The following is a 25,054-nucleotide window of genomic DNA, read 5'->3' on the forward strand; positions in this document are numbered from 1 at the left end:
TAGAGGTTTTCTCGCAGACCATATTACGACCCAGTAACCTATATTACCGCCATACCTGATTGGAGAACTCACCTCTAAGGAAAAAAGGCGGCAGCGTCGCAACGGTGAGGTAGCCGGTGTGGCCCGGCGTGCTCGGCGGCCACGCACCCACCACGTAGTTCGTGTCTGATGTCGGCTTCTCGTCTACTGGGTTCTCGGAGCTCTGGAAACAAGTACTCGCTTTAAGAAATAGGTAAAGTACACAGATATTTACTTTTAAGCTAAGTGAATTTCCGAGATACCTATGAAAAAATGAAATAGCTGGTAAGGTAAGGTGGCTATTAAAAACTATAGTTAGTCAATGATTTTTGGGTTCAATACCCGAAGGGTGCCAATGGAATCCCTATAGGTAAGTCCTAAACGTCCTGTCCGCCCATTTGTTAAAGAGCTTGATTTTATCCCCTCCCAGCGGACCCTAGAAACGCGAATGCGACTCGCTTTTTTTTACATTAGATTCGTACAATAACAAATTAATACACTGCCTGTCCCCAGTGTCCCCCGCTAGTTTAAATGTAAAGTTAGTAAAGACTGGCTTGGCTTTTTATCTTTATCAGGTATCAGTCTCACTTTCTACTTGGTTATATTTCCTATTATACATTACTGTATTACTAATATTAAGTATTAGTTACCGTAAAATTAGGTAACTTTAGTCGACAATTTACAACCCAAGGCCAAGTTCAAGTTCCAGTAAAATATGTATAAGTAATTTTCATATTATGTTTAGTATATAATATAGAAAGAACATTAGTGTATCTAAGCTCCAAAATAAAAGTAACGAGTACAAAGGCTCGTTAAGAATCAACGGTAAAAACTGGACCAGTTCTGTGGCCCTAGTGAATAAGGGTAGGTACAAGTCTCGGGCTGCGCAGTTGTTCATAGTTCCACGTAACACTTACGCCCTTTTACACCTAAGCTACGCGAGACTTGTACCCTTTTTTCACTAGGGCCACAGAGTTGTACTTAAGAGTCCCCGGCAAGCTCGGCCGAACTGCACCTTCCCATAAAAACGTAGTTCCGCTCTCATTTTAACACTACGTGTTGGATTGTGATGAAACTTTGCACATGAGGTACCTATATCTAGTAGGTCTGAAATTAGTTTATATAGCTCCAGTTTATAAAACAAACGAAATAGAGCAAAAACAAATTGGCTAACAAATAAACTAATTACAGACATAGATAAACCTTATCCTATTGTAAGTACAAAGTTTCAGAGCAATCTAGCTAGTCGTTTTAAAATAAGAGCGGAACTACGTTTGTATTGTAAAGGTTTGTAACCGGAGAACCGAGCTTGCCGGAGACCCTTAAGGACTATTGTTAAGTACCTGATTTTACGGTACTTATTCTGATATTTACATGAATCCAAACTTTGAGTACCTATTTATATGGGGAAACAATCCCTTATAGGTATAGGTACAGTCGCCATCGGGTATATCGGAGCGGCGGAGGTACTCAAAAATATTTGAATACGCACTAGTGCCTAACATAACTAGTTTTAATATTTTAATATATATGTAAAAATGATATGTAATATTATAAACATTGTGAATAAATACATTCATTTAACATTCAGTTAATGTTTCAATCTTGGGTTAATGTCGTAATTCACCGCAAATAGCTACACGATGGAGTATGTTTGTATAAAATAACAAGCATGGGTGCGCCAATTTTAAAGACGTGGTAACTGACAGGCGTGCATAATTTACGCGAGTTAATTAAGCCCGAGATGCTAGCACGGTGCGTTAGGTACTCAAATTCCGATATAATTTTGCAATAAGTAGAATGGTAAAAGCATATCGTATGCCTTATTGAACCAGTAGCAAGAGAGAAGACGAGCAGAAATACCTAAGACAATACAGCACCATGCGACACAAGAAGCTTCTACATCATGCTTGGACAGGCTTGCTTATGTTGCTTAACAGGCGATGAGTGTGACGGGATGACGCCATGCGTCACAGAGTGCCAAACATGTAAGACCAACTGACGTGAACAATTACCAATACAAGCATGTTATCCATCATGCTAGGCACAGGCTTACTATGTTGCTAAACTTGCGATGAGTGTGACGGGATGACGCCATGCGTCACAGAGTGCCAAACATGTAAGACCAACAGACGTGAACAACTACCAATACAAGAATGTTATCCATCATGCTAGGCACAGGCTTACTATCTTGCTAAACTTGCGATGAGTGTGACGGGATGACGCCATGCGTCACAGAGTGCTAAACGTGTAAGTCCAACAGACGTGAACTCAATACAGGATAATGTAATCCATCATGCTAGGTACTAGTTTGCTATGTTACTAAACGGGCGATGAGTGTGACGGGATGACGCCATGCGTCACAGAGTGCTAAACGTGTAAACCTAACAGACGCGAATTACCGCCGATACCCCATTAGTGGCTGTCGACCGTATACGTGCTTGATGGTGCGGTACAATCCTATTGAAAATGCCAATAGATATTTTACAACACACATACCTATACATATAATAAATGAACCTATAATTTTCCACATACTTGTAAGTATACCTATAGAGCTTTTTTGTTCAATACCTACTTAGTTTTATTTTAGTTTTCTACAGTGCTACAGTATTTTAAAATCGTATTGAGATGACAACTGTTACCATACCCAAGCTATTAAGCGTTCTGTATTACTATAAGTACTATAAACTTTCATGATGATTAAGTGGTTTACCCACCTAACAATCTTTAGGTATCAATTGAATTTTTAATTTCTAAATTGTATTTAAATTACTACAAAATGATATAACTATTTGGATAGAACCTGTGAGCCCTGTGACGTTTTTTTCTTGAGATGTTGAAAACATATGTTGGTATAATATGTATACAGAACCTTAGGATTAGTGGTGCCACTTGTGTACCCGCTGATACCGCAAGGGGGTCAGGGCGGGGAATGCAATTATCGATGTCACGGGGCTTGCGCGACCTTCGCACCATCGCAGCTGGTATTCCACATGGATCATGGGAATCAAACAAACGTTATCACAGGTGTTTCGATAATCGCCAGGCGAATTTCATACACTATGCCTTCTATGTTTATCGTGCAAACTTAAGTATATCTGTTTCTGGTTAATTTGGATAAGTATTAATTTTGTGACAATAAGTGTTTCACTTAGACCTATAAAGGTTTTAAGGGTTAGCACAAAATTTTACTGAGCTTAAAAGACGTGTCAGCGATGCTCATGCGAGTAGTTTCGAGGCTCTCTGCAGGTACCTCAGTTATTATAGTAGATACAATTTTAACGATAGCAAGCCTAATGTACATCATTTAACAATATTTTTTCCATATTTAAGGCTTAGATTATGTAAGTAAGACGTTTACTGTATAAAATATACAACTGATATTTATGTTATTGTAAGTATAGGTAGACAAGCAACGGTAGATATTTGGAAACTGCAATTGTACCTTTAAATACATAGGTATATTTTAAAGAAGCTATGCTACAATGGAGATATTGCGTAAGCTTAGAATTAATCCATACAGCAAAGGCAGCATTAAACGGTACTGTTAGGTTTTAAATGACAGGCGAGCAGTGGCGCCTTCTAATGACAGAGCGGAGATGTCCTCTCATCTCGTGGGATTACTAAATATAGTACATTACATGGGGTGTAGGTATTGCACAGCTTTTGTTTGTAAAACCTTGGATGGAGCGAAAGTACAATTGCAGCTGCAGTCTGTGCTATAGGAATCGTAGCAAATATTTGTATAAAATTATAGTAAGGTTTAAAATTAATATATTCTGAATGTTATTCTGATATAATCATTCACATAAAAGCGGGATATTTAACACGGAAATGGGTTGTGATGAGTTCCTGCCATTCGGTACCGTCTCAAGTGCTATGTTCAATTGTTTACTCAGTAACTGTAAGCTTAGTGCGCCAAAATATCGATAAATAATCACGAAATATATAGTAACAATTACCTACTTACCTATTTTAGTTTTCATTCTACGGTAATAAATAATAACATAGATTCTTGCAACTTCGGCGAAGATCATAAAGATGTCCATATTATGCTAAGAACCAAATAAATAACACCGCATCAAGTTCATTCTAGTAGGTAGGTAAGACATGTTCACATGTCAAGATTTTTATTCAATAGTAATTATTGTCTATTAACGTTTTTTGCCACGCATAGGTACATAATTTCGAAACAATACGGAACAAATTATGCCTTCATTCTTCAAACAGCCACTTAGTGCTGATCTTTAAAATGACTAATAAAAACATTTGTTCGGATTTCCTCTTTCTATTGACGTTTGATTACAGCAAAAACTCGTGAAGATAACTTCCTCTTATAGTACAAAAAGGGGCATACAGTACGTGCCAATACTAAAGTGCCGTCCTAATAGTGATGGCGGACCTTGACAGAGTTGTGGTGAAGATTGCCACTAATTGAGCAGAGCCTGTATCCGTACGACCGCAGTTTGAACTTAGCTGACCTTGGCCTGGTGGTGGCTAAAATGCTACGTTTGTATAGTTGAGTGGTCAGGAAAAAAGGTTTAGATCAAAGGTATGCTAATAGGGTTATTCTAAGCCGTAATAATAGGATGAGTGCAGTAAGATGGTAAATGACAAATAATTGACAAAACTTCTTTTAATTTGCTAGGTGCTCCCGTATTTTCCGAGGGTGTCAGCTCGGTAAACTCTCGGGAGTACGTGAGCATTTGGCACATCTGGCTGGACAAGTCTCCCTCATTTTGTTGTTTTGCGGAATTGTTTCGCGTTGCCTCGCATGGTGTACACTGTACACTTTGCGCACATCGCCCACTTGGCTTTTTGAGCAGGATCTGCTTTCCCTGGACGAAACTCTCAAGACTGCTGCTCGCTGCTAAATGTTAGTTTAAACGCGGCTCAATGGTGTCAGGCTTCCTTACCGGTCCGGTACGGGGGTCTTGGTGTTCGGCGGATGCAGGACATCGATTTAGAGGCCTTATTAGCGTCCGCGCATGGTTCAGCGGGTCTTGTTTCGCGTATCAGAATATGACTCCCAGAAACTCCCAGACTCCCAAAAGGGTCGAGGGTAGGGATGTCTGCGTACCTCTGGTTTCCGAGGCTTTGGCAAAATGGGCTACTTTATGCCCCACCGATGAACGTCCTGAATAACTTGGTGGCGCAGAGAGCGTGGGATGACACCCTGTGCAAGCTTGCTTATTCAAATTTGAGTGCGGCCTCGGGAGCCGACCTGGCGCGCCTCATGGCAGTATCCAGGCCTGAGTCGGGAGCGTGGTTGCATGTTCTGCTGTCTCCGTACCACACTGCTGGACTCACTGAGAATTGCAGTGGCCCTGAGGTTGGGATGCAAAGTGTGCGACGCGCACCGGTGTATCTGCGGGGTGTTTGTTGAGAAGAACAGCCATCACGGGCTAAGTTGCCAGAGGTGCGCTGGTCGGTTCCCTGGACACCACTCTGTAAACGATATTGTGCGTCGGGCAATGGTGTCGGCCAATATCCCGTGCGTATTAGAACCACCAGGCTTGTCTCGGTCTGCCGGGAAAAGGCCCGAAGGGCTCACCTTGGTCCCCTGGCGAAGGGGGCGGTGTCTTTTATGGGAAGCGACATGTGTTAGTACATTTGCTGCGTCCCATCTAAGGCACACGGTTAAGGCGGCAGGTTCGGCAGCAGAAATTGCCGCCAAAAATAAGCACGCCAAGTACTCCGGGTTACAGGGGACGTACGATTTTGTGTGATTTTGTTGCTGTAGAAACGGCCGGATCCTGGTGCAGCGTGGCGTGTGAATTGTTCAGGGAACTGGGTCGGCGGCTGAGGGAGAGGGGTAACGACCGCCGATCTGGGTTTTGGCTGGTCCAACAGGTCTCCATCGTTATACAGCGCGGTAACGCTGCTAGTGTGATGGTGACTTTTGGACCGGACTTGACACAGAACGTGTTAGGTAGTTTTAAGTATGTGTAGTTTTAGGTTTTTTTGTTGTAATATATGTTTAAAACGTAAGGATTTTTGTTTCTCTTTAAATAAATGACTTTTTTTTTCGTTATTGGATAGACCTATGTAATGTAGTTGTATTTATAATGTAAATAAATTATTTAATTATTGTAAGTTCAATATTTATTGATGTTTTGCTAATTTTTATAATCACTATAATAGTTAACAAAAAAATTAAAGTAGATATGGCAGGATATATTAAACATTCAACTTATGTTACCGTTGTTAGTAGATATTGTCCAATTATTTTCCTCAGTAACACAACGGAAAAACCACAAAATAAATATTTGAAAAACAACATAATAAGCGAAATCATTGCAATGCTGCGCAGACGCACCGCAATTACGTAACATAAATTCGAAGTGCGAGATTGATGGACGATGCTACGAAAATGCAGCTACAACTCGCCAGGCCAGTTTAACCGCATTGATCAATTGCTTCTAATTTATTTAAAAGTCACAATTCGGATTGATACGTTGAATAAAATTTGTTAAGCAAAGAAACTGGCCGATAAAATATTCATTTATAGACATGACTAAGTACAAATCTGATCTAAATTAATAGAACCGAGCTACAGCCTACAACCGCCTAATGCTGCTGAACGAACATTAAGTCGAGATTAAAACATAAAACCTTCATGCTGTCAACACAGAATTTAACCTCACCACTGGATGACATGTTGAAAAAGAACAAAAAGTAAAAAAGAATAACGAGCAAAGAGGCGCATTAAGAATTGAGATAAGAGAGACGAACGAGCACTCAAGACGTGCGCGGCCACTTTATTATTTATTGACACTCAGAATAATTATTACTTGCCGGTTGGCCCGTGCCGAAAATTTTCGACTAAGAGTGTCAAAGACCCTAATGCCATCAATCTGGAAATATACACTACGTAAATATCCGCTAAATGGTCGCTACTAAGTTTTTGGAAACATGTGTTTACTTTCATTTCAACAGATCTTTTCGACCAGAACTTTTATAATTAGGTAGGTACTTTATCAGACAATTAGCCATATTGATGTGTTTCTTACAAATGTATGCTGAAACATAAGTATCCTACGAGCCTGCGGATATTTATATTATAAGATTTCAGTGACAGCTAAATAACTACTTACTTGTCAGTAATAAGTACGTCAATCATTAACTAGAGATAGAAAAGTGTTCATATTATATTTTAAACATATACATATGAGTATATTGACATAAATAAAGTCCTCTTGCTAATCAAAACACCTCCATTATTCTTAACAAAAATCGCCGAAGCAAAATGTTTTAAAAATAATAAATGAGCACAAAATGACGCAGCTGCCAAACACTTGCAAGAAGCCTTATCAGAGCCATGTTGGTGTCTCCATAGCTGTCAGGGATTGATAAATACTCGTTTGAATGTAGACGTCCATATTGGAGAAAAATAAAAAAGATAAAAAGCATCGGTAGCAGTCAGTACCTACATGTATAAGATAAGTTACACGCGAGGAACAAATGAGTCAGATTTTTTTTAGATTTGAATATTGAATTTAATTTTACTGGGAATTTTGTTAGGTATTACCAATACTAAGTACTTAGGTATTTACACATATTATTCTCCAGAGACGATGCTGACACATGTATAACATGAAGTAAGGTAGATACACGTAAGAATTAAATGAGAGCAAATTATGTTTTGTTATTTTTTTTATTCTGTTGAATTATTGGAATACTTTGCTGTAAAAACCAACGATAGCGATGAAAATAGTAAAAATTATCAACATTATTTTTTGCGTCTGCTTTACCTACATAGGTAAGTTATCTACGTAAGTTTCGTAAGTAAACTAGGTGACCTAGGTGTTGTGTGGGTTTATTAAACCGGTGGCAATGAATCGATTACTTTTTAATATTTTCACATCACTAAAAGCATTTAAAACAACAAAAGCTCCATATTTCGCCACAGCGGCAGCGCGTGATTCATGCGATCCCATTATTGACAGCCAGCGGTAATGGCGATTGATATACGCGCCGTTTAATCGATGCTTGCGCAATCAATCCATCGATCCCGCGCATCGAGCTGTATCCTTCGGCTTCGTATTGATCTTTTTAATGTTTCAGTGCAGTAAGCATGTCCTGATTATCTTAGTTATAATATTTCATCACAACTTAAATCATTATAATCTTAACCGAGTGAAACGAATTAAGGGTAGGTTAATGTCATATGTTAAAGTTTTAATGTCGCTCTAAATACTCACATACATTTAAATCTCTTTAAGTAATATATACCATAAGAAATAAAACCATGCGTGAAACATCCCTATAGAGCGGGCAGAACAATGGAAGTGCAAATCATCTGTGTTGGCAGGAAAAAGCGGTAATTTCACGGGTGTTCGGGCGGCCCGGGCACGTGTTCGGTGTGAGGTGTGACATTCCGTGCGTGTCTGATACTGGCCACTTAGCCAGTTTATTCTGACCTTTTCCAGTCTTTTTATATAGGTCTATGTAAAATAAAATGTATGCTTGTTGTATGCCGTATGTCATGAATTTGTCATATGCACATGCATTTGCATGCATTTGTCACATGCGCTATAAAATTTCACAACTTATGATGAAAATGGACCTTATTTAGACGTTAGTATAATTATGTAACGTGTGTTCTTTAAAACAGCAGCAACTTATTTATTGATTAATTTAATTATAATTGCTTACATGTATGTACATATCAGGTTTTCCATCAACACTTGTTTCAATACATGATATACCCATATCGGGTGTGGCAATGACAGATGCTTATAAATAAGAACATTATATCAATAATTCCTTTATTACAAATTCTATGTTTTCTATAAGACTTGTAGGAACTTCTACTGTATAATAACATTTGTGTGTTAGAAACGACTTTAGCTGCTGCTGTGTTTATGAATAAACATATTTTCATTTTCGGTTTCTTGTGCCTAATATGAATAAAACACATATTTTGATATGATTATCTGAACACACATTTTTTATTAAGATTGCTAGAGTTACTGGAAGTTGAATAAGAAATTTAATTTAAGAAAAAATAACCTAAATATGTTATCAATTATAGGACTGAGACACGTGCTTCGGGTGACTGACATGGCTAGCAGATGACCATATATCTAACTTAAAAATGTGCAAAAATTAAAAATACTCATTTTTAAAAAACGGGTGCATATATCCGTTAGTTGTGGCCTGCTAAACGTACGATATAATCGATTTAGAATTGTTTAATGCTTAGCATTTAAATTTATAAACGCAATTAGGTGATTACTTTAGTGTCAATTAAATAACACAACGCAGAAAATAAACATACCTATTCGATTAACATTCATGCCCGATTAAGCCAAGGTACTAACTTTATTGTTGATTTTTAATCTTATATAAAGGCAGGCGGATTTTAAATACTTCTAGGCTATATCTAGAGTTATAAACTACATAGTTGATTATTTGGATACCAAATAGCGTTTTTAAGGATTTAATTATTCATTTGGTGGGCACATTTCCGACGAATGTACTCGTACAGCAATTTGATTAGATTTTGCGGAAATTTGCTATTACATATTTGGTATAAGTACGTCCTGTACTGTATTCTATCATGCAGACAACCCGAAACCCGCTATCAAAATGTTTCGACACTTACACTGTGTATGAATTCACGAAAGTAAATGGAAACAAATATATTGTATTGTATTATATACCCCCTAGAATATTAGGGAATATTGCGAGAGCGTGTTATACTTCAATTACTTTTAGAAAATTTGGCAAGTGTATAAGTATAACTTAGTTTTGAGAGGAGCATTCAAAAGAAATAATAAGAATTGACCAGCTTGACTGCCCAGCCACTTTGCACCACTTATCTGAACACTCCCGCCGAAATCATAAATTATCCGTGTATGAAAGCTCATAATAATATGCGTTTAAATTTGCATTAAAACCCTTTCAGCCAAATAGCATTAAACAGCTTGCGACTGTGACAAAATTATCTTGAACACGTTCAATGTCGGATTTGAGAGGAATATGTTTTTACCAAGTATAAAAAGAGTTCCTTAAGTTCGTAAGCATTATTCTACGTTTTAAGGTTAGGCTCATACTCGTAACGCATAAAGTGCTCGACAAAAATACTGATGCGTACTTCTGTCAATGCTAAAAAAGTTAGCATTAGGTACCTATCTAATTATCTACATCTACTTTTTGCGATGCGTCTGCAGTTTTAACAGGTGACTCTGCAGGTCTAGTGTGTTCTGACGTTACAAACCATTAAAAATCAAGCCGCACAACTTATTGATTTTATTTTCGTATAGTTAGTAGTAAATAGCAATTTAATTAAGCATCAGAACTTCCGCAGGTTTAAATTCACCCAACCCAACACCAATGGTATGCAGAGTGAAATGAATTTACGAGTACAAATGACGGAACCTCAGTATAAATAATTAAAAACATTTACTGACTACAATCGTGGGCATTTCGTCCTTACAGCTTCCGATGCTAAGGTTAAGTAAAGGCTTGATTGATTCTGGTTTTCAAATTAACATTTTTAAACTGTCTGCTTCTGACCACATATGCAGCATGCACATGGTTATAAAACAAACTGCAAGCGTTTGGAATAAAGTTGTTTTTTTAATAACAAGCTTTACATAGTTGGAAAGCGCTTGCGAATGTTAAGTTGTTTGATTTTTAACAGTGCATTGGCTAACGTACGTCTTATAACAAATTGACTGTCAAACTTCACATAAGTTTGTGGAAATAATTGATTGTAATTAATCGGAGTTGTCAATTTGTTTTGATCGCGTAAAGGGAGGCTGATGTCATGGGCCTTGACTCTTTAACCCTGTTACATGTGCCTAATCGTAATATTAGATGTAAATGCTGTGAACAGACTGATGAATGATAATAATAATTAAATGTAATAGCTTCGGTAAATTAATTGCTGGTTTAATTTTTTATACAAGGATTACGTGGTGGATATATTTAAAACGATTTATAATTGTATACATCTAATTTTGTAATCGTGTTTGCGATTAACGCGTTTTCAAATTCGAAGAAATTATGAATACGATTAGATAAGTATCAAGGAGAGCCGCAAAATATGGAAACAGTTTTTTGTATTTTTTTCTAGTTAAATGAATATTAAAAAAACTAACTAAACAACGCTCAATAGTTAGGTAAGTAAGTCGACTCAGTTTCAAATATGTTATATGAGCCATTGACATGGTGAATTGTATAATTTTTGCCACTGAGTCGACCATTAAAAATAAATAAATAAACAGTCGATTAACACCCATCGAGTCGATAAAACGGCACGTGAGACCCCCCGCGTACCAATAATGCGATTATACGAGCCATGTATCGATTCTTCATCATTCGTATCGATTATCGGTCGCTTTCACCGCAGTGGGCGCAGTGTGGATGTCAAAGCCTGACGCTCGAGCATAATCGCGTCAAGTTTTGTTCTTTATTAATCCCTTTTGTAACAGACTGGTTTAAACCTCTATGATGGTTAATGAAATGAACAAGCGTGAACATCAATATGGATGTTTTGTAATATCTGACGTAGCTTTATGAGCTCTGCAAAGTACAAAGTACCTGCATACTTTGAACTAACCATTTTTTGAAATTTCATATTTTCTGTTACTCGAAAAATGTGACATGATAATTCATTACAGTAATTAAAAAGTAGATATAAAGCCTGATCAAGGAACAAACATCCAAACTTAAAATTATTTAATATATATTACGGATACGAGGAGCACATTTTAAAACCGTTTATAAAGGGATGCTATAACAACAAGCTGACGTGCTTGGCTATGCCCAATTATTTTTTTCAGTGAAGTGAAGTGGCAAAAAGTATTTGTCATAGTTCCAAGAAACGAGAATTACTAAGTTGTATACTGTACGGTTACAAACACATACCTGACGTAATGAAGGGATTCGCAGAATACAAACTTTGGGACCGAAAGAGCTTATTCTTATTTTAAATTAAAAATCGACTCTTTTTCATACTCTTGGCCATGCGATATAGGTATATGGAAAGGTACATCTAAATACATATCACCGAGCCCGATTTTAATGTCTTGTTCTGAAATTGTTTGAGATTTGATCCCGCAGCTGTCAAAGGTAACATTTCTGGATAGCGTAAGAAATATTAACAAAAAACATTTAATATTTATAAAAAAAAAATTGTCGATTAATATTTTATACAACTTCGTTTTGAACTTGTTGAGGCCCACTTGCAACTGACCATATCCCACTAACCCGGGGTTAAGTGATTAAACCTGGAGTTACCATGGTTACCAGTACAATTTGACACTGGGTTGACGGTTTAACCGCTAGCGCTAGACCTCGGCTTAGTGCTTAGTGGGATGGTGCAGTGCAAGTGGCCCGTCTTATAGCCATAGGTAATAATCTTGTGAATACGATTATGAATGACAAAAAGAACCATTCAAAAATTCATATTTATACAGGATTTTGAGGCCTCAACGGCCATTCAAAAATTGCCATAGCGGACGGTATTTCACGTCCACACGGCGGGGTATTGGTAAAGTTTTCAACTAGCAATAATCGCACCTCGGATTAACCTCATTGGTTACGATATTGCCTCTGCGCAAAGTTAACGTTATAGCCAAATGTGAGCCGCCCCATAAAACTGCGGCGAACAAACGATAGCGCCATCTAACTCGACGCCAGCGCCATCTTTTGGCGCATGATATAACTAGTTTCGTAGGAAACTACGTATTATCTTACCAACGTAATTATATGTATGTATGTATGTATGTAGTATTTTTTATTTTATACTTACATTAAGTACATACAAAGACGAAATACCTAAGATACAAGTATTAAGTAACTTAATAGGTATTCATGTAAAACATGCTTCCAGACAGTTATTTTTTGCTTACAATATTTTATATTCTATGTTGATTATTCTAAACCATGTTTGTATTTTTACATTATTTAAGTATTTTATTATGATTCTCTATAATTTTTGGATATTATTCCATGAAATAAAATTTATATTAGCCTGCTTTCCCACTCAGCCCAGTTCGTGGTATTTTCCAAATATTCCGTGAAGACAAATTTCCAAGAACATGGAGTGTAAATATAAAATACAAGGTCAAGATCGTAAACAACCATGACTTCACTATTCCATTAATAATTATTAAAATTTAATCCAGATTAGATTACTGATATCTGGATTTTAGCAATTATTTATTCAACAATTTAAGAACGACCATGGAGCTACGAGCTTGTCCCGAAATTAAACCCGTCGTTTAAAAAAGGCTTAGTTAACAAAATTTCCGTGTAATAGTGTCCAGGTGGGCGCGAAAATGCTTGCACGTAGAGTCTTCTCAGAGGAGGTTATGAATGGGGCTGGCCGCGGTCACGACCGCGTATTGTGGCTTTTTGTCCCGGCTGCTTCCGTGGTGTCGGAGGTCGGCTGACCGGGCGCTTCTCCAATGTGTCCGGTAGAATTATGTTTCAATGTTTATATTTTTAGTTAATCTACATTTGCTTTCTGCTAGTTATTATTTTATGTAAAAGAAGATAAAGTAGCTACCAACTAGAAATAAGCTCCTTTTCTATAGAACACATACCAGAACATCTTATGATAGCGTTGTCAATCACTCAGATGTGATCCCCAAATCAGCATTAAGGAAAATACTATCCTAGCAAAAAGCTTTCACCTTAAACTCCTTAGTTAATATATGTACCTCAAATTATAGTATTAACTTGTAAAATTTGGAGAGCGTTAACATTTACAATTCGCCAATACAAAAATATTACAAAAATATTGATAAACAGACGCTAAATTTATTAACTTGATATATTTGTAATGTAAAACACCAAACTCTTAATTGATATTATAACATTAAAGCTTATTTAAGTTGACAATCAAGAATTCGTAACGACAGTAGATCTAGATGATCGTTCAAAATAGGCGACATAGCAGCTTTTGGCTACTTAATAGTTTAAAGTAAATTTCGACACGGAATCATTGGCCAACGCCAGGTCGTCGGTCGTCAGTCGTGACCCGATGCGCTCCATCGGTCACGATGTCAGACCATCTATCTGTTCTCAACTACTGAATGGACAGTTACCCCTAAAAAAACTATTTCCACTAAATTCTCAAAAGAAAGCCGAAAACATTGTGAGTTAACCGTGCAATCACGATAGCTACGAAATTTTAGTTATTTATAGATTGAATTGTTAGTTTTTTGTTGATTGGGGAAAATATGACAAACGGTTCCAATAGGTACTTATAACAAAACGTCACTTAAACAAAATCTTGTAATATTAAGATACTCACGATATTTAGTTTAAGTACATGTATATAGAAAGGAATAAAGTTTTTCCAAGAATTATAATAGAAACGTAATAAGGAAGTGAGTAGTAGAGTATATGTTACTAATTTATTTTACAGTACACATGGTGCTACTTTCTCGCACTAGTGCGTAAAAGAGCACTTTTCGTGCATATATCGAAAGTTTAAAAGGCCATATGTACTGCAAAACGTTGTACGATACACGTGCGAATACGTAATTCGCAACTCGTGTCGATTTAAAACACTCCCTGCGGTCGTGTTTTAATTTATCGCCACTCGTTTCGAATTTCATCTTTTCCGCACTTGTATCGTAAATAACTATTTCACGCCACTGTTCGGAAATGTGGCAATAGATGGTCTAAACCCAAGCTAGAAAGAAGGCAATAGCTGTAGCACCTGAACCACCACTACTAAAATGTTTCATTGTTATCATCATCTGTCATTGGTGATAGTTTAGGGGCTACAGCAATGAGTATCATTTAAAACATAAAAAACCGGCCAAGTGCGAGTCGTGCGCACCGAGGTGCGAGTCAGACTCGCGCACTGAGGTGCGAGTTGGACTCGCGCACCGAGGGTTCCGTACTTTTTAGTATTTGTTGTTATAGCGGCAACAGAAATACATCATCTGTGAAAATTTCAACTGTATAGCTATCACGGTTCATGAGATACAGCCTGGTGACAGACAGACGGACAGCGGAGTCTTAGTAATAGGGTCCTGTTTTTACCCTTTGGGTACGGAACCCTAAAAATCAATAAAAGGTCTTTTTTGGCGCAACTTTTTCCCTTAAAATAAAATTAGGTTATTTATAGGACTAATTACTTGTTTAAAAAAAAGAAACGTCAAAACCATTCAGTTCACGCTTAAGGCGTCTTTACTTTTGTGGTTTTTTAGCAATTACGCTTCTAAGTTTAGAGTCGGTTTGAAGCAAACAACAGAAAAACGCCTCTTAAAAGTGATAATAATATTCCTGGCAAAAATTCATCGCTTTTTTTCAACAATTGTCCTCACGCCAATATAATAGTACATTTCGATGCTAGTGTGGAAAGTATGTCATTACTTCACGAGTACCGAGACTACCGAGATATCTCGGGACGAGTGAAGAGTGGACCCGATGTTTAAAATTCATTTGTTTACGTCACATGTCCGTCTTTGGGTCACAAACTTATATAATATATGTATACCAAATTTCAACTTAATTGGTCCAGTAGTTTCGGAGAAAATAGGCTGTGACAGACGGACAGACAGAAAGACGCACGAGTGATCCTATAAGGGTTCCGTTTTTCCCTTTTGAGGTACGGAACCCTATTTAAAAATTAACGTGTTATAATGATGAAGAGGTAATTAATAAAATATGAAATATGTATATTTTTGGTATTTTTACATTAACAGTAGGTTTTTATTTTGATTACGACTTTTAAATAAAACTAATATTAACACTCATCAATAAGTAGTCATGAATTGGAACAAGAACAAATTTAAAAAAATTGGAAAAGTAAAAAATACTAGTTCACGAAAACCAACTTTCCGCACGCTAAACGGCTACGCTAAGTACTTATAGTTATGCAAATGTTTTCTTATTTCCTCGCAGTAGCCGTGAAAAGCACCATGTAATGCCTCGGCCGGAAACGCTAAAGATGGACTCGTATTATTTATACTCAAACTCACTCGTCCATCTTCGAGCGGTTCTCCGGCCTCTCCTACAATGTACTATCCCAAAACATTAAGATATCTAGCCCTTGTCCAAAAGCTTCTCACATTCATTTCGCTCCATTTATTACCTATTAATTCTAAATCCGCAGCTAATTTCAGTAATTCCACAAGCTTACGTGACCATGGCCTCTGTAATTAGATAGTAAGCTCTAATTCCATGTCGCGGCCATGACATGTAATCGTAATCAATAGAATGATAGAAATCTTCATCCTTGAGCAACACGTCCCGACAATTAATGCGGCTTGGAGACTTGAGACAATGGTGGCCAAATGAACTGATTTGGTTGCGTAAGACAAGCGATGGTAGCCATTAGATGATAGAAAAACATGGTCATTAATTATGAATATACATACATTTACATATTAAAATACCTTTCTTTATGCGTTGTTTTGATATAATCTATTATTTTATTATGCCTAGATTCATTTATATCCCCTCAGCTGTGAACAGGCCCAGGGGGCCCGAGCTATTCAGAATTTTATATACTTATGTCATAAATATATATCAAAGTTGATCGAGCTTGTCGGGCTTTCCCACAGATGAGGGGCTAGTTCTATTTTTTTCCTGCTGCAGGAAAAAAATAGAACTATTCCTGCACGAAAAAAGACGTCATACTTAGTTACTGTCAATTAGTATATTTTTTTCCTCTTTCCCCTGAACTTTTTTAAATTATTATGAACTTGTCATTCTAACCAATAATATAAACTTCGAAACACCATACTCATTACTGTACTGACAGCGACCAATATTTGGATTGTAATAATAAATATAAAACGTAATAATGAATTAAAGTAGGTACTAACGAGACATTTTACTACAGGGCATACGCGTGTTTTGGTGTAATAAACAAATGGCTATAAACACTCATGAATGTCGGAATAATAAAAACATCCACCTGTCAACTTCATCAAGCGTTTAAATTGGAAGTTGATTAAAAACACGTATCAAATTGCAAATAAAAAACTCAAGCAATAAATATTGCTGTGCACTGGAATTATAATAAACAAGGTACATGATCACCTTTAGAAGTAAACTGTGTTAACGTGTAATTAAATATTATGCATTTTGAATCTTAAGTGTTCTAGATTGAAGTCTAGAATAGAAGTAGGTGACGGCTGACATTTGGTTGTTTGTTGGGTGAAGAGCGTAGTGTGCGCAATAAAGCTCGCGTCATATCCGCGTGCACGCACGCAGCCTGTCACAGCGACACATTTCAATTGCGGGAGCATTATCCGAGATAGCGCTATCAGTTGTGTATAGTACAAGTTAAGAGAGCAAAGTGGTTGTTCAAAAATTGTTAGGATATATTAAGTTAAAAACCTAAAAAAACGTATGAAAATGTTTATCATTGCCTATCTCAAATTAAATCCCTTTTTATCTTTTTAAATGCCTTTAGCTAGACGAAAGAAGATACTAGTATACATTACCTGGGACGGAAATGTGTTTGTAATCTGCAAAAGGAAATAGGTGCCTACAGCTAGGCGACTTAAAAGCTATAAATTGTTATCGTAATTAAGAAGTGGTAAATAATTTGTTTAATAACTGTGGGTTTACGAGTTTATAAAATAATAATAGCCGATAAACTTGTCTTAATTACAATGGTATAAAACGAATAAATCTAATAATGGCTTATATTGTAGCGGTTTTAAATATTGTACCTACCCTTAAACAGCAACTAAGGCCCGTGGCGAATTCACCGGAGTGGGCTAAGTTTAGTAGAAAATGTTAATTTCCTCCTTTGCTTACCCATGTCATTTTTCCTGTTCTATGACCCTATAGTTACACCAATATACTCATTTACCTTAATTATTCGCACGTCTGATGTTTTGAACTCTATGCAATTTTAAGTAACGAAATAACCATGGACGTGTGTAAGTGGCATAAAGCTCGACTACTCTTTTTTTTCTATCTTTGGTATGTTCTGATGATTGTATCAAATGATGGCGATATCCTTACTAACTAGTTATACAGGGTGTGTCCTGTAATACAAACCAAAAAAAAACAACATTTGTTCAGCGACTTTTAAAAATAACATATTTAGATTTTTAATAAAAACTTTAAAGTTTATTCTAAGACGCAATGTAATGCGAATTTTGTTATATTTAAAGCGTGACCAGCAACGTCAATTACACTGATGATAGCGTACATTGAAGATAATATTTAATTTGTATGAAAATAATCATAATTTTTAAAAGTAGCTGAACAAATGTTGGTCAGTTTGAGGAGACAGTTAAATTTTTTGCTCGTATTACAGGACACACCCGGTATACTATAAATAGACTAATTAAAATGCAATGTAAATATTGTACCATACCCAAAAATAACAGACAATAGGACCAGGGGGCCGAAGCGGGTTACGAACCCAGGTGGCCCTGCCGGCCTAGCCAAGGTGACAATCGCTTCCGCTACGACAACAAAACGCTTTGTGTCTCTCTATCACTCTTGCATATTAGTGCAACAGTGACAGTTGCGTTTCGTTCGCTACGGAGCGTACGCGATTGGCATATTGGCTACGCCAGCTACCTAGCGACGCAACGTGTGGGGTCATAGGTATCGTAAGGGCACTGTGGTGCAACGCGGTGGTGGCATGTATGTAATATTTTACGAAATTATTGGTTTCCACATGAAAGGGAGTATGAATGTTCAGTATCTGAACGGCTATAGATTTCTAGGTTTAGGTACGTTAATTACCATTGCATAAAATAATGGCGTTAGAATGCATGATAGTGTTTAAAAATCTCGAACTTATAAGCTCACATCAATTAACAAATAAAGCACAAAAAGTTTTATTACGTACTAAAACTAAAACAGACAGCGAGGAATGATGGTGGGAGGGATATCCATGCTCCCACTAGCGCCACCTATTGAGTTGACTATAAAGCAGAAGTATGAATTGTTTGTAGTTTAGAGAAAACAGCGCTATTTAGAGAAAATAGGCTGACAAGAATCTTGTAAATAAAATCAATATATTTCATCATGTACCTAAGGCATTTTACTGTTAAATAATTGACTAATAACGAAACAATGTTATTAATTGGTGTGAACTTTACCGTTTAATAAAAATTGTTTGTGTATTTAGTAATACTTTAGAAAACAATAAATGGTTACTAAAAGGTTGAAGTATTTCGTCCTGTTTGGCTTGAGAAAAAGTAGTAAACTACTGCCAAATGTTATAAATACCAAAGATAGATATAACTCCGTACTAGATGGATACAGTCTAAGGAAAAAACGTGCCTCGAAAATCACGAAAATTTGATTCTCGATCAGATGGCGCCACTAGTTTTGGCCTACTCTCGTATAGAGGGCGTTGACGGTTTCGTTTGTTATTTATAATTTTAACGCATATCATTGAAAGAACATGGGTCAAAATCATATAAAAATAATAAATGCAAATAAAAAAATCATTTATCTATATTTAAATAAATTTTTACGTATTTTTATAAATCTTCATTTTTAGTTTTAAAGTATGTCGATAGATGGCAGTGAATTTACAGTGGTTACAAACTTTACTATGACAGTACCGCTCTATCTTATTATATCCTCTTTGGTAGAACCCATAAAAGGCAGCAATCAATCGTACTTTATGAATGAGTACTCTTCTATTCCAAACCACGTCCAGTTTATATTTGAAACATACCCATACCCATAATTGTTAGAATTAACATGTCTAAATCTAGCTATCATAAAAAAGGCTATACGAAGACAATACAATTGCAATCCAATTCTTTTCAAAGTCTTCAGATAACGGTTGACGGTTGTGATAATGGCTTCCACAATTGAATGATATTCAGTAATTATCAAAGTAGCCGTGTAAATATAATACTGCTCCACTTTCATTCGTGATCAATGGATATATATCAGTAATTTCTATCCGGTCTGTGTGTCCGAGCTCCATTGTTTTCTCGACTCTATCAATCACAATTACGGATGTGGCTTAATCACGTTTATACTATTAATTGATTTTAATACGACCAAGGTTAAGAAGTTTATTTCCATAAGTCGTAGGCAATGGCATAATGGGAATTTTGCAGATCCGTGAAAGGGCTCCTTTAAAAGGCTAATTTTCAAAAAAGGTCAGCCTCAAAATTCTGGGCTCAGGAAGTAAAGCCTATACAAAACGGGCCATATATTCCTAGTTACTCGGTATACTTGGTTTGTGTAACACAAATATTACTTTATCAAGATATAGGCATTGTTGCAGTTATGGTGTCCAATAGATAGTATCGCTAAAGCTGCTAGGTGTTGCTTAACATTACGAATAGGTGTATTGAATAAACATAGGTGGACGACGTTATTTCAATAACCAATAATAAATCAAACAAGTCACAAATAACTTGGTAAGTACCTAATACTTAATTTATCTGCGAACTGTTAAAATTAAAGCAGAAAATCTGTCATGTAATACTTCCGTTATCTTTGATAATTGACATACGAGTTTTGCGGTTTAACTCACATATTTTTGTCACCCGCGGAACATTTTTTGGAGAGCCTAGATCTCTATTTTCAAGCAATAAATGGGCTGAAAAAGAACGTACTTATCTACAATAACTTTCTTGCAAGGTTTTACACAGTTACCTTGCTTCGTATTAAACATAAAAAAAACCAATCGTGCCGTAGCTACATCTATAGGTAATCCCAAAAGCAAATTGACTCCTTTTAGTAAGCCTTCACGACGTATCACTTTGCAAGGGAAGCAAAATGGGACAATCGGTTGTATTTATTTCTTACAGCTTTTATAAGCAGTTAGCGGTTTGCAAAGAATTCTAAATTGATTCAATTAGGATTGAAATTTATTGGATTTAGCAGCGCGGTGTTTATTTCTACTTGTTCCATAACGAGTATGACGACATTATGTACTTTGCTATTATGATAATAGCACAGAAAATCCTGCAATGCAAGCCCTGTTATAATTAACACGTCAAAAATTGTTACGTGGCTACTTAAGTGTAAATTTATGACAAATATATATGTTACAAAGGTTATTCTGATAAATTGAATGGGCCCCCGTTTATCGATAGTACGGTCGGTCCGATCTCAAAGATCGCTGGACACTTTGGTATCATATAAGTTTATGTTTTGTTATTTTTTTCTATCAAGTGAAAGTTGTTTTAATCAGGTTTCGAAAATTACTAGAAAAAACCGGCGAAGTGCGAGTCGGACACGCGCACCGAGGGTTTCGTACTTTTTAGTATTTGTTGTTATAGCGGCAACAGAAATACATCATCTGTGAAAATTTCAACTGTCTAGCTATCACGGTTCATGAGATACAGCCTGGTGACAGACAGACAGACGGACAGCGGAGTCTTAGTAATAGGGTCCCGTTTTTTTTTACCCTTTGGGTACGGAATCCTAAAAAGGCCTCAAGAATACTTTTCATATTTTTGGCAACCGTATCATTATCTAACAACCGTTGAAACTGCACCTACCGATAGAATATGAACAATAAATCAGAATTGAGACTAACCAGTCCCATGTAACAAATAATATTCTTTACTAGCCTTAATTGCTTCAAAGACGAATTTATATTCCTTGTAACCCAATACAAAATTAAAACGCTCTATAAACAAACACAAACCGAGTGTGAACGAGTGACAGCTAACAAAACGCAACGAATGTCACACAGGCGAAATAAATCGAGTAAGGGAATAATGCATTTCCACTGCTTACTTTCCGGGCCTCCTATCTGTCTCCCGCATAGATTTTAAATTTAAACCTTATTCGGGTGCTTTAAGGTTAGTTTTAAAACGGGATTTATGCTAAGGTGCTAGTTTCGGAGAGTATTGGGTAGATTTCGCTCGTCCCCGTTTTCGACTCGGTGTTCTAGGGCGCTGCATCTTGATACGGTTTCGTGGGAACACTTTGAACATTCGAGCTCTAATTTATTGCCTAGCTGTGGTACAGGCGACTGACGACTCTATCCGTGCAGAAATGAAAACGCCTAAATCTAGAGCGATGTGTATGTATCCCTTTGGAATGTGTACTGAATGTTTTTAGTTTAATACTTCGCTATTTTAGAGGTCTTGTGTTTTCAATGTCTGATCGTGATGTTTCGTTTAAGTCAAAAATAAATGGCGTCATAAATAACAATGTAAACGTAATATAAGTAGATATGCATGCACCAACAGGTGTCGGTGGTCGGGTTTGCAAGGCGTTAAAAACTTCGTTTTGAAGGAAATATTTAGAGGCCGCTAGTATATTACTGATGGATGCGACCAAACAAAGATTTGTGAGAAACTGCGCAACACTGCCAAGTATCGTGTCATTTATTTCATTCACACGGCGCACATCAGTAAATCAGATTACTAAATCGTATAACCCTCGCTTACTAGCTTCGGTGGCATAAATAAATACGAACGTGCCAAATGCAGCACGACCTGCAGCGCACTAGTTAATTTAAAAGACAGTTGCATCGTCAAAGTGCTTGCCAAAATCACATAGACTAACCTTCTTATGCCAAGGATATAAGAGCTGTTTTCGAACGTTATCTTAAAGAGTGATTGGGTTAGATTTAAGCGACACTTTACAAGTGTTTAGCCGGTGATTTTAGATAGTGGTGGAACATCTGAAGTGTTTCATTAAAATAGATTAATTGCTCAATTTTGCAACATCGTTTTGACTTAAGACTTGTTTACTTGTCTTTGCATTGTTCTGAATTTCAGTTTCTTGTGCATTGTAAAAGGGGCGCAGTTCGAAATTCTATATATTTGACAGTTCGTGACATCGCTGATATCGTATAATAGATGCCATGTCTATAAGTAACTAACTTCAGTTTCCAGTGACTTATCGTTTTGAATAGCAATATATACCCGTTTGCCAGTGATTTCACAACTTTTCATAAAAAGTTCATATGTCAAAAAAACATTGAATTTGCTCCTTCATAACTAAGTCATTACACGTCAATCGATTAAACCGGTAAACAGAAGTAGAAGGTAAGTAGTAAAAGACCACAGGAAAATATAAATAAAAGTAAGTCTAAATAAAATAATGCCTTATCTTTAAGGCTCGTTTACCTCATTATTATTCACAACGACGGGACTTGATCGCGTAAAATAAGTTTTTTTACCTCCGACGTTTTGAGGACGGCGTTGCCCCCGTGGTCTCGGAGAAGACTGGCTATAGTTGGCATCAACATCTTCTAGGCGCGCGAGTTTTTCAAACTACCCGTACTTGGTCTTGTTTATTAACTTAATTAACTTGAAGGTTTTTCGCATTAGGGATGTCACTGGATCGACACACAATTTGAGATTTTTTGAGAGATAGATTGGGTTCCATGTGGATGAGAGAACCTTAGTCTCGATTGAAATTTCTATGTTTTTATTCCAATGGCTTCACGGATTTTTCTACTATAAAACTTATTTTACGCGATTAAGTCGCGTCGTTGTGAAGAGAAAAATCGTGAAAGTTTAAATTAAGTCAGTGCTCATTTACCTGTTCTAAAACGCTTTCATATATAAATTTAAGATATATTTCCTCCATACTCAAACACAAATTGATTTGTCCACCTGGTACCGACAAGCAACGTTCGTATTCGCACTCGGGCATTGCTTGTAGCATGTAAGACATTCGCTGACCGGCTGATTCATGGTTCATTCAGCGTGTGCCATTCATGTCGAACATACTCCATCCTCGCCTGGGCTATAGTCGTTCTACATGTTAAGAAAATTGACAATACAAGCGTAGACATAAAATACTAAGTCTTAGCTTCACTAGCACGGTAAGTACGTGCGAGAGCTACAAAATGCATTTAGTCCGCAATAAATAAAGTACCGTGCTAGATAAGCATAAGTAAATGTAACGTCACATGAGTGTAAACTGATCAGATCACTAATGATTATAGATAGATAGATAGATAGATCATTTATTGATAAAAATATAAAAAGATTTACATGTCAATTTTGCTTATTCCTATTCTATATTATACATTATTATTAGGTACATTAGGTAATTAATATCACAGATTCAATAATTTTGTGGGTGGGTCAGTGACTTGTAGCAGGGAACGAATTCGTCGACACTATAGCACGCCATGTCCAACAATATTTGTTTAAGTTTTTTCTCGAACATCGAGTCTGAAGTAGCTTTTAACTGCTCGTCTAGAGCATTGTAAAGTTTGATGCCTACTATGTGTAAGGATTTCCGAGACTTAGCTAGACGTCGCGGGGGCACGTATAGGAGGTTGCGTCTACGCGTTACGGTCTGTAGTTTTTGGAAATTAGAGGGGATCCGTTCGAGATTGCGTCGTATGTACTTGCATGCTTCAAGTACATAGACAGAAGGTAACGTCAAAATTTTTAGCTGCTTAAACAACTCCTTAGCATGATAGTCAGAGGGTTTTTTAGCCATGATACGGATTGCACGCTTTTGTAGTTTAAACACTTTTTCGCGTTCCGCACATGTTGCCCATAGGTCCACACCATAGACTAAGATTGAATGAAAGTACCCAAAGTATGCTGTTTTAAGGTTGTCCTGGGAGACGCTGTGGGCAAGTCTGGACAAGGCGAAACATGCTGAAGAGAGTTTTTTGCAGATTGCTTCTATGTGGGGAGACCATGTTAGACCATCATCAATTTTGAACCCTAGGTATTTAACCTCACTTACTTGAGGTACTGGTGTGTCATTTATTGTGATATCGAATCGCTCTTTTGAGTTCTTTTTGAGTTGAAAGTACATTATGTTTGTTTTTTCGACATTAAGGAGCATGCCATTTGCTGTAAACCAGTCCGAGATATTCTGCATGGTTTGCGAGAGTTTTGATTCTAAATTACTAGAATTTTCTGCAGTGAGCCGCGGCACGCCGAGCCGTCCACGCCGCACTGGACATATCCATGTTCATACGGACACGCAAGCCCACCGGACAGATATTCTACCTGGGCTCCATGCCGAGGTATGTTATATTCCACCCGAGAATCCGCGACGCCACATTCAGTGGTAACAGTGGCGGTGCGCGAGAGCGCACGCCGAGCCGTCCACGCCGCGCTGGACATATCCATGTTCATACGGACACGCAAGCCCACCGGACAGATATTCTACC

At 37.1% G+C, this 25,054-nt stretch overlaps 1 protein-coding gene and 1 non-coding gene across 2 annotated transcripts in view; both read right to left on the reverse strand.

Moving 5' to 3' along the window:
• The window catches only part of LOC134740480 (tRNA (adenine(58)-N(1))-methyltransferase catalytic subunit TRMT61A), a 91,055-nt gene that overhangs the window by 309 nt on the left and 65,692 nt on the right, over window positions 1-25,054 (reverse strand). The window contains exon 6 of the mRNA XM_063672971.1: window positions 73-202. Within this exon, the coding sequence (XP_063529041.1) occupies window positions 73-202 (130 nt within the window). The remainder of the gene's footprint in view (window positions 1-72; window positions 203-25,054) is intronic.
• On the reverse strand, window positions 12,462-12,600 carry LOC134748490 (U4 spliceosomal RNA). Its single transcript, XR_010128418.1, has one exon. It is a non-coding gene; the product is annotated as a U4 spliceosomal RNA (small nuclear RNA).

The sequence above is a fragment of the Cydia strobilella genome, chromosome 1, assembly GCF_947568885.1.
Source record: "Cydia strobilella chromosome 1, ilCydStro3.1, whole genome shotgun sequence".
Lineage (NCBI taxonomy): Eukaryota > Metazoa > Arthropoda > Insecta > Lepidoptera > Tortricidae > Cydia > Cydia strobilella.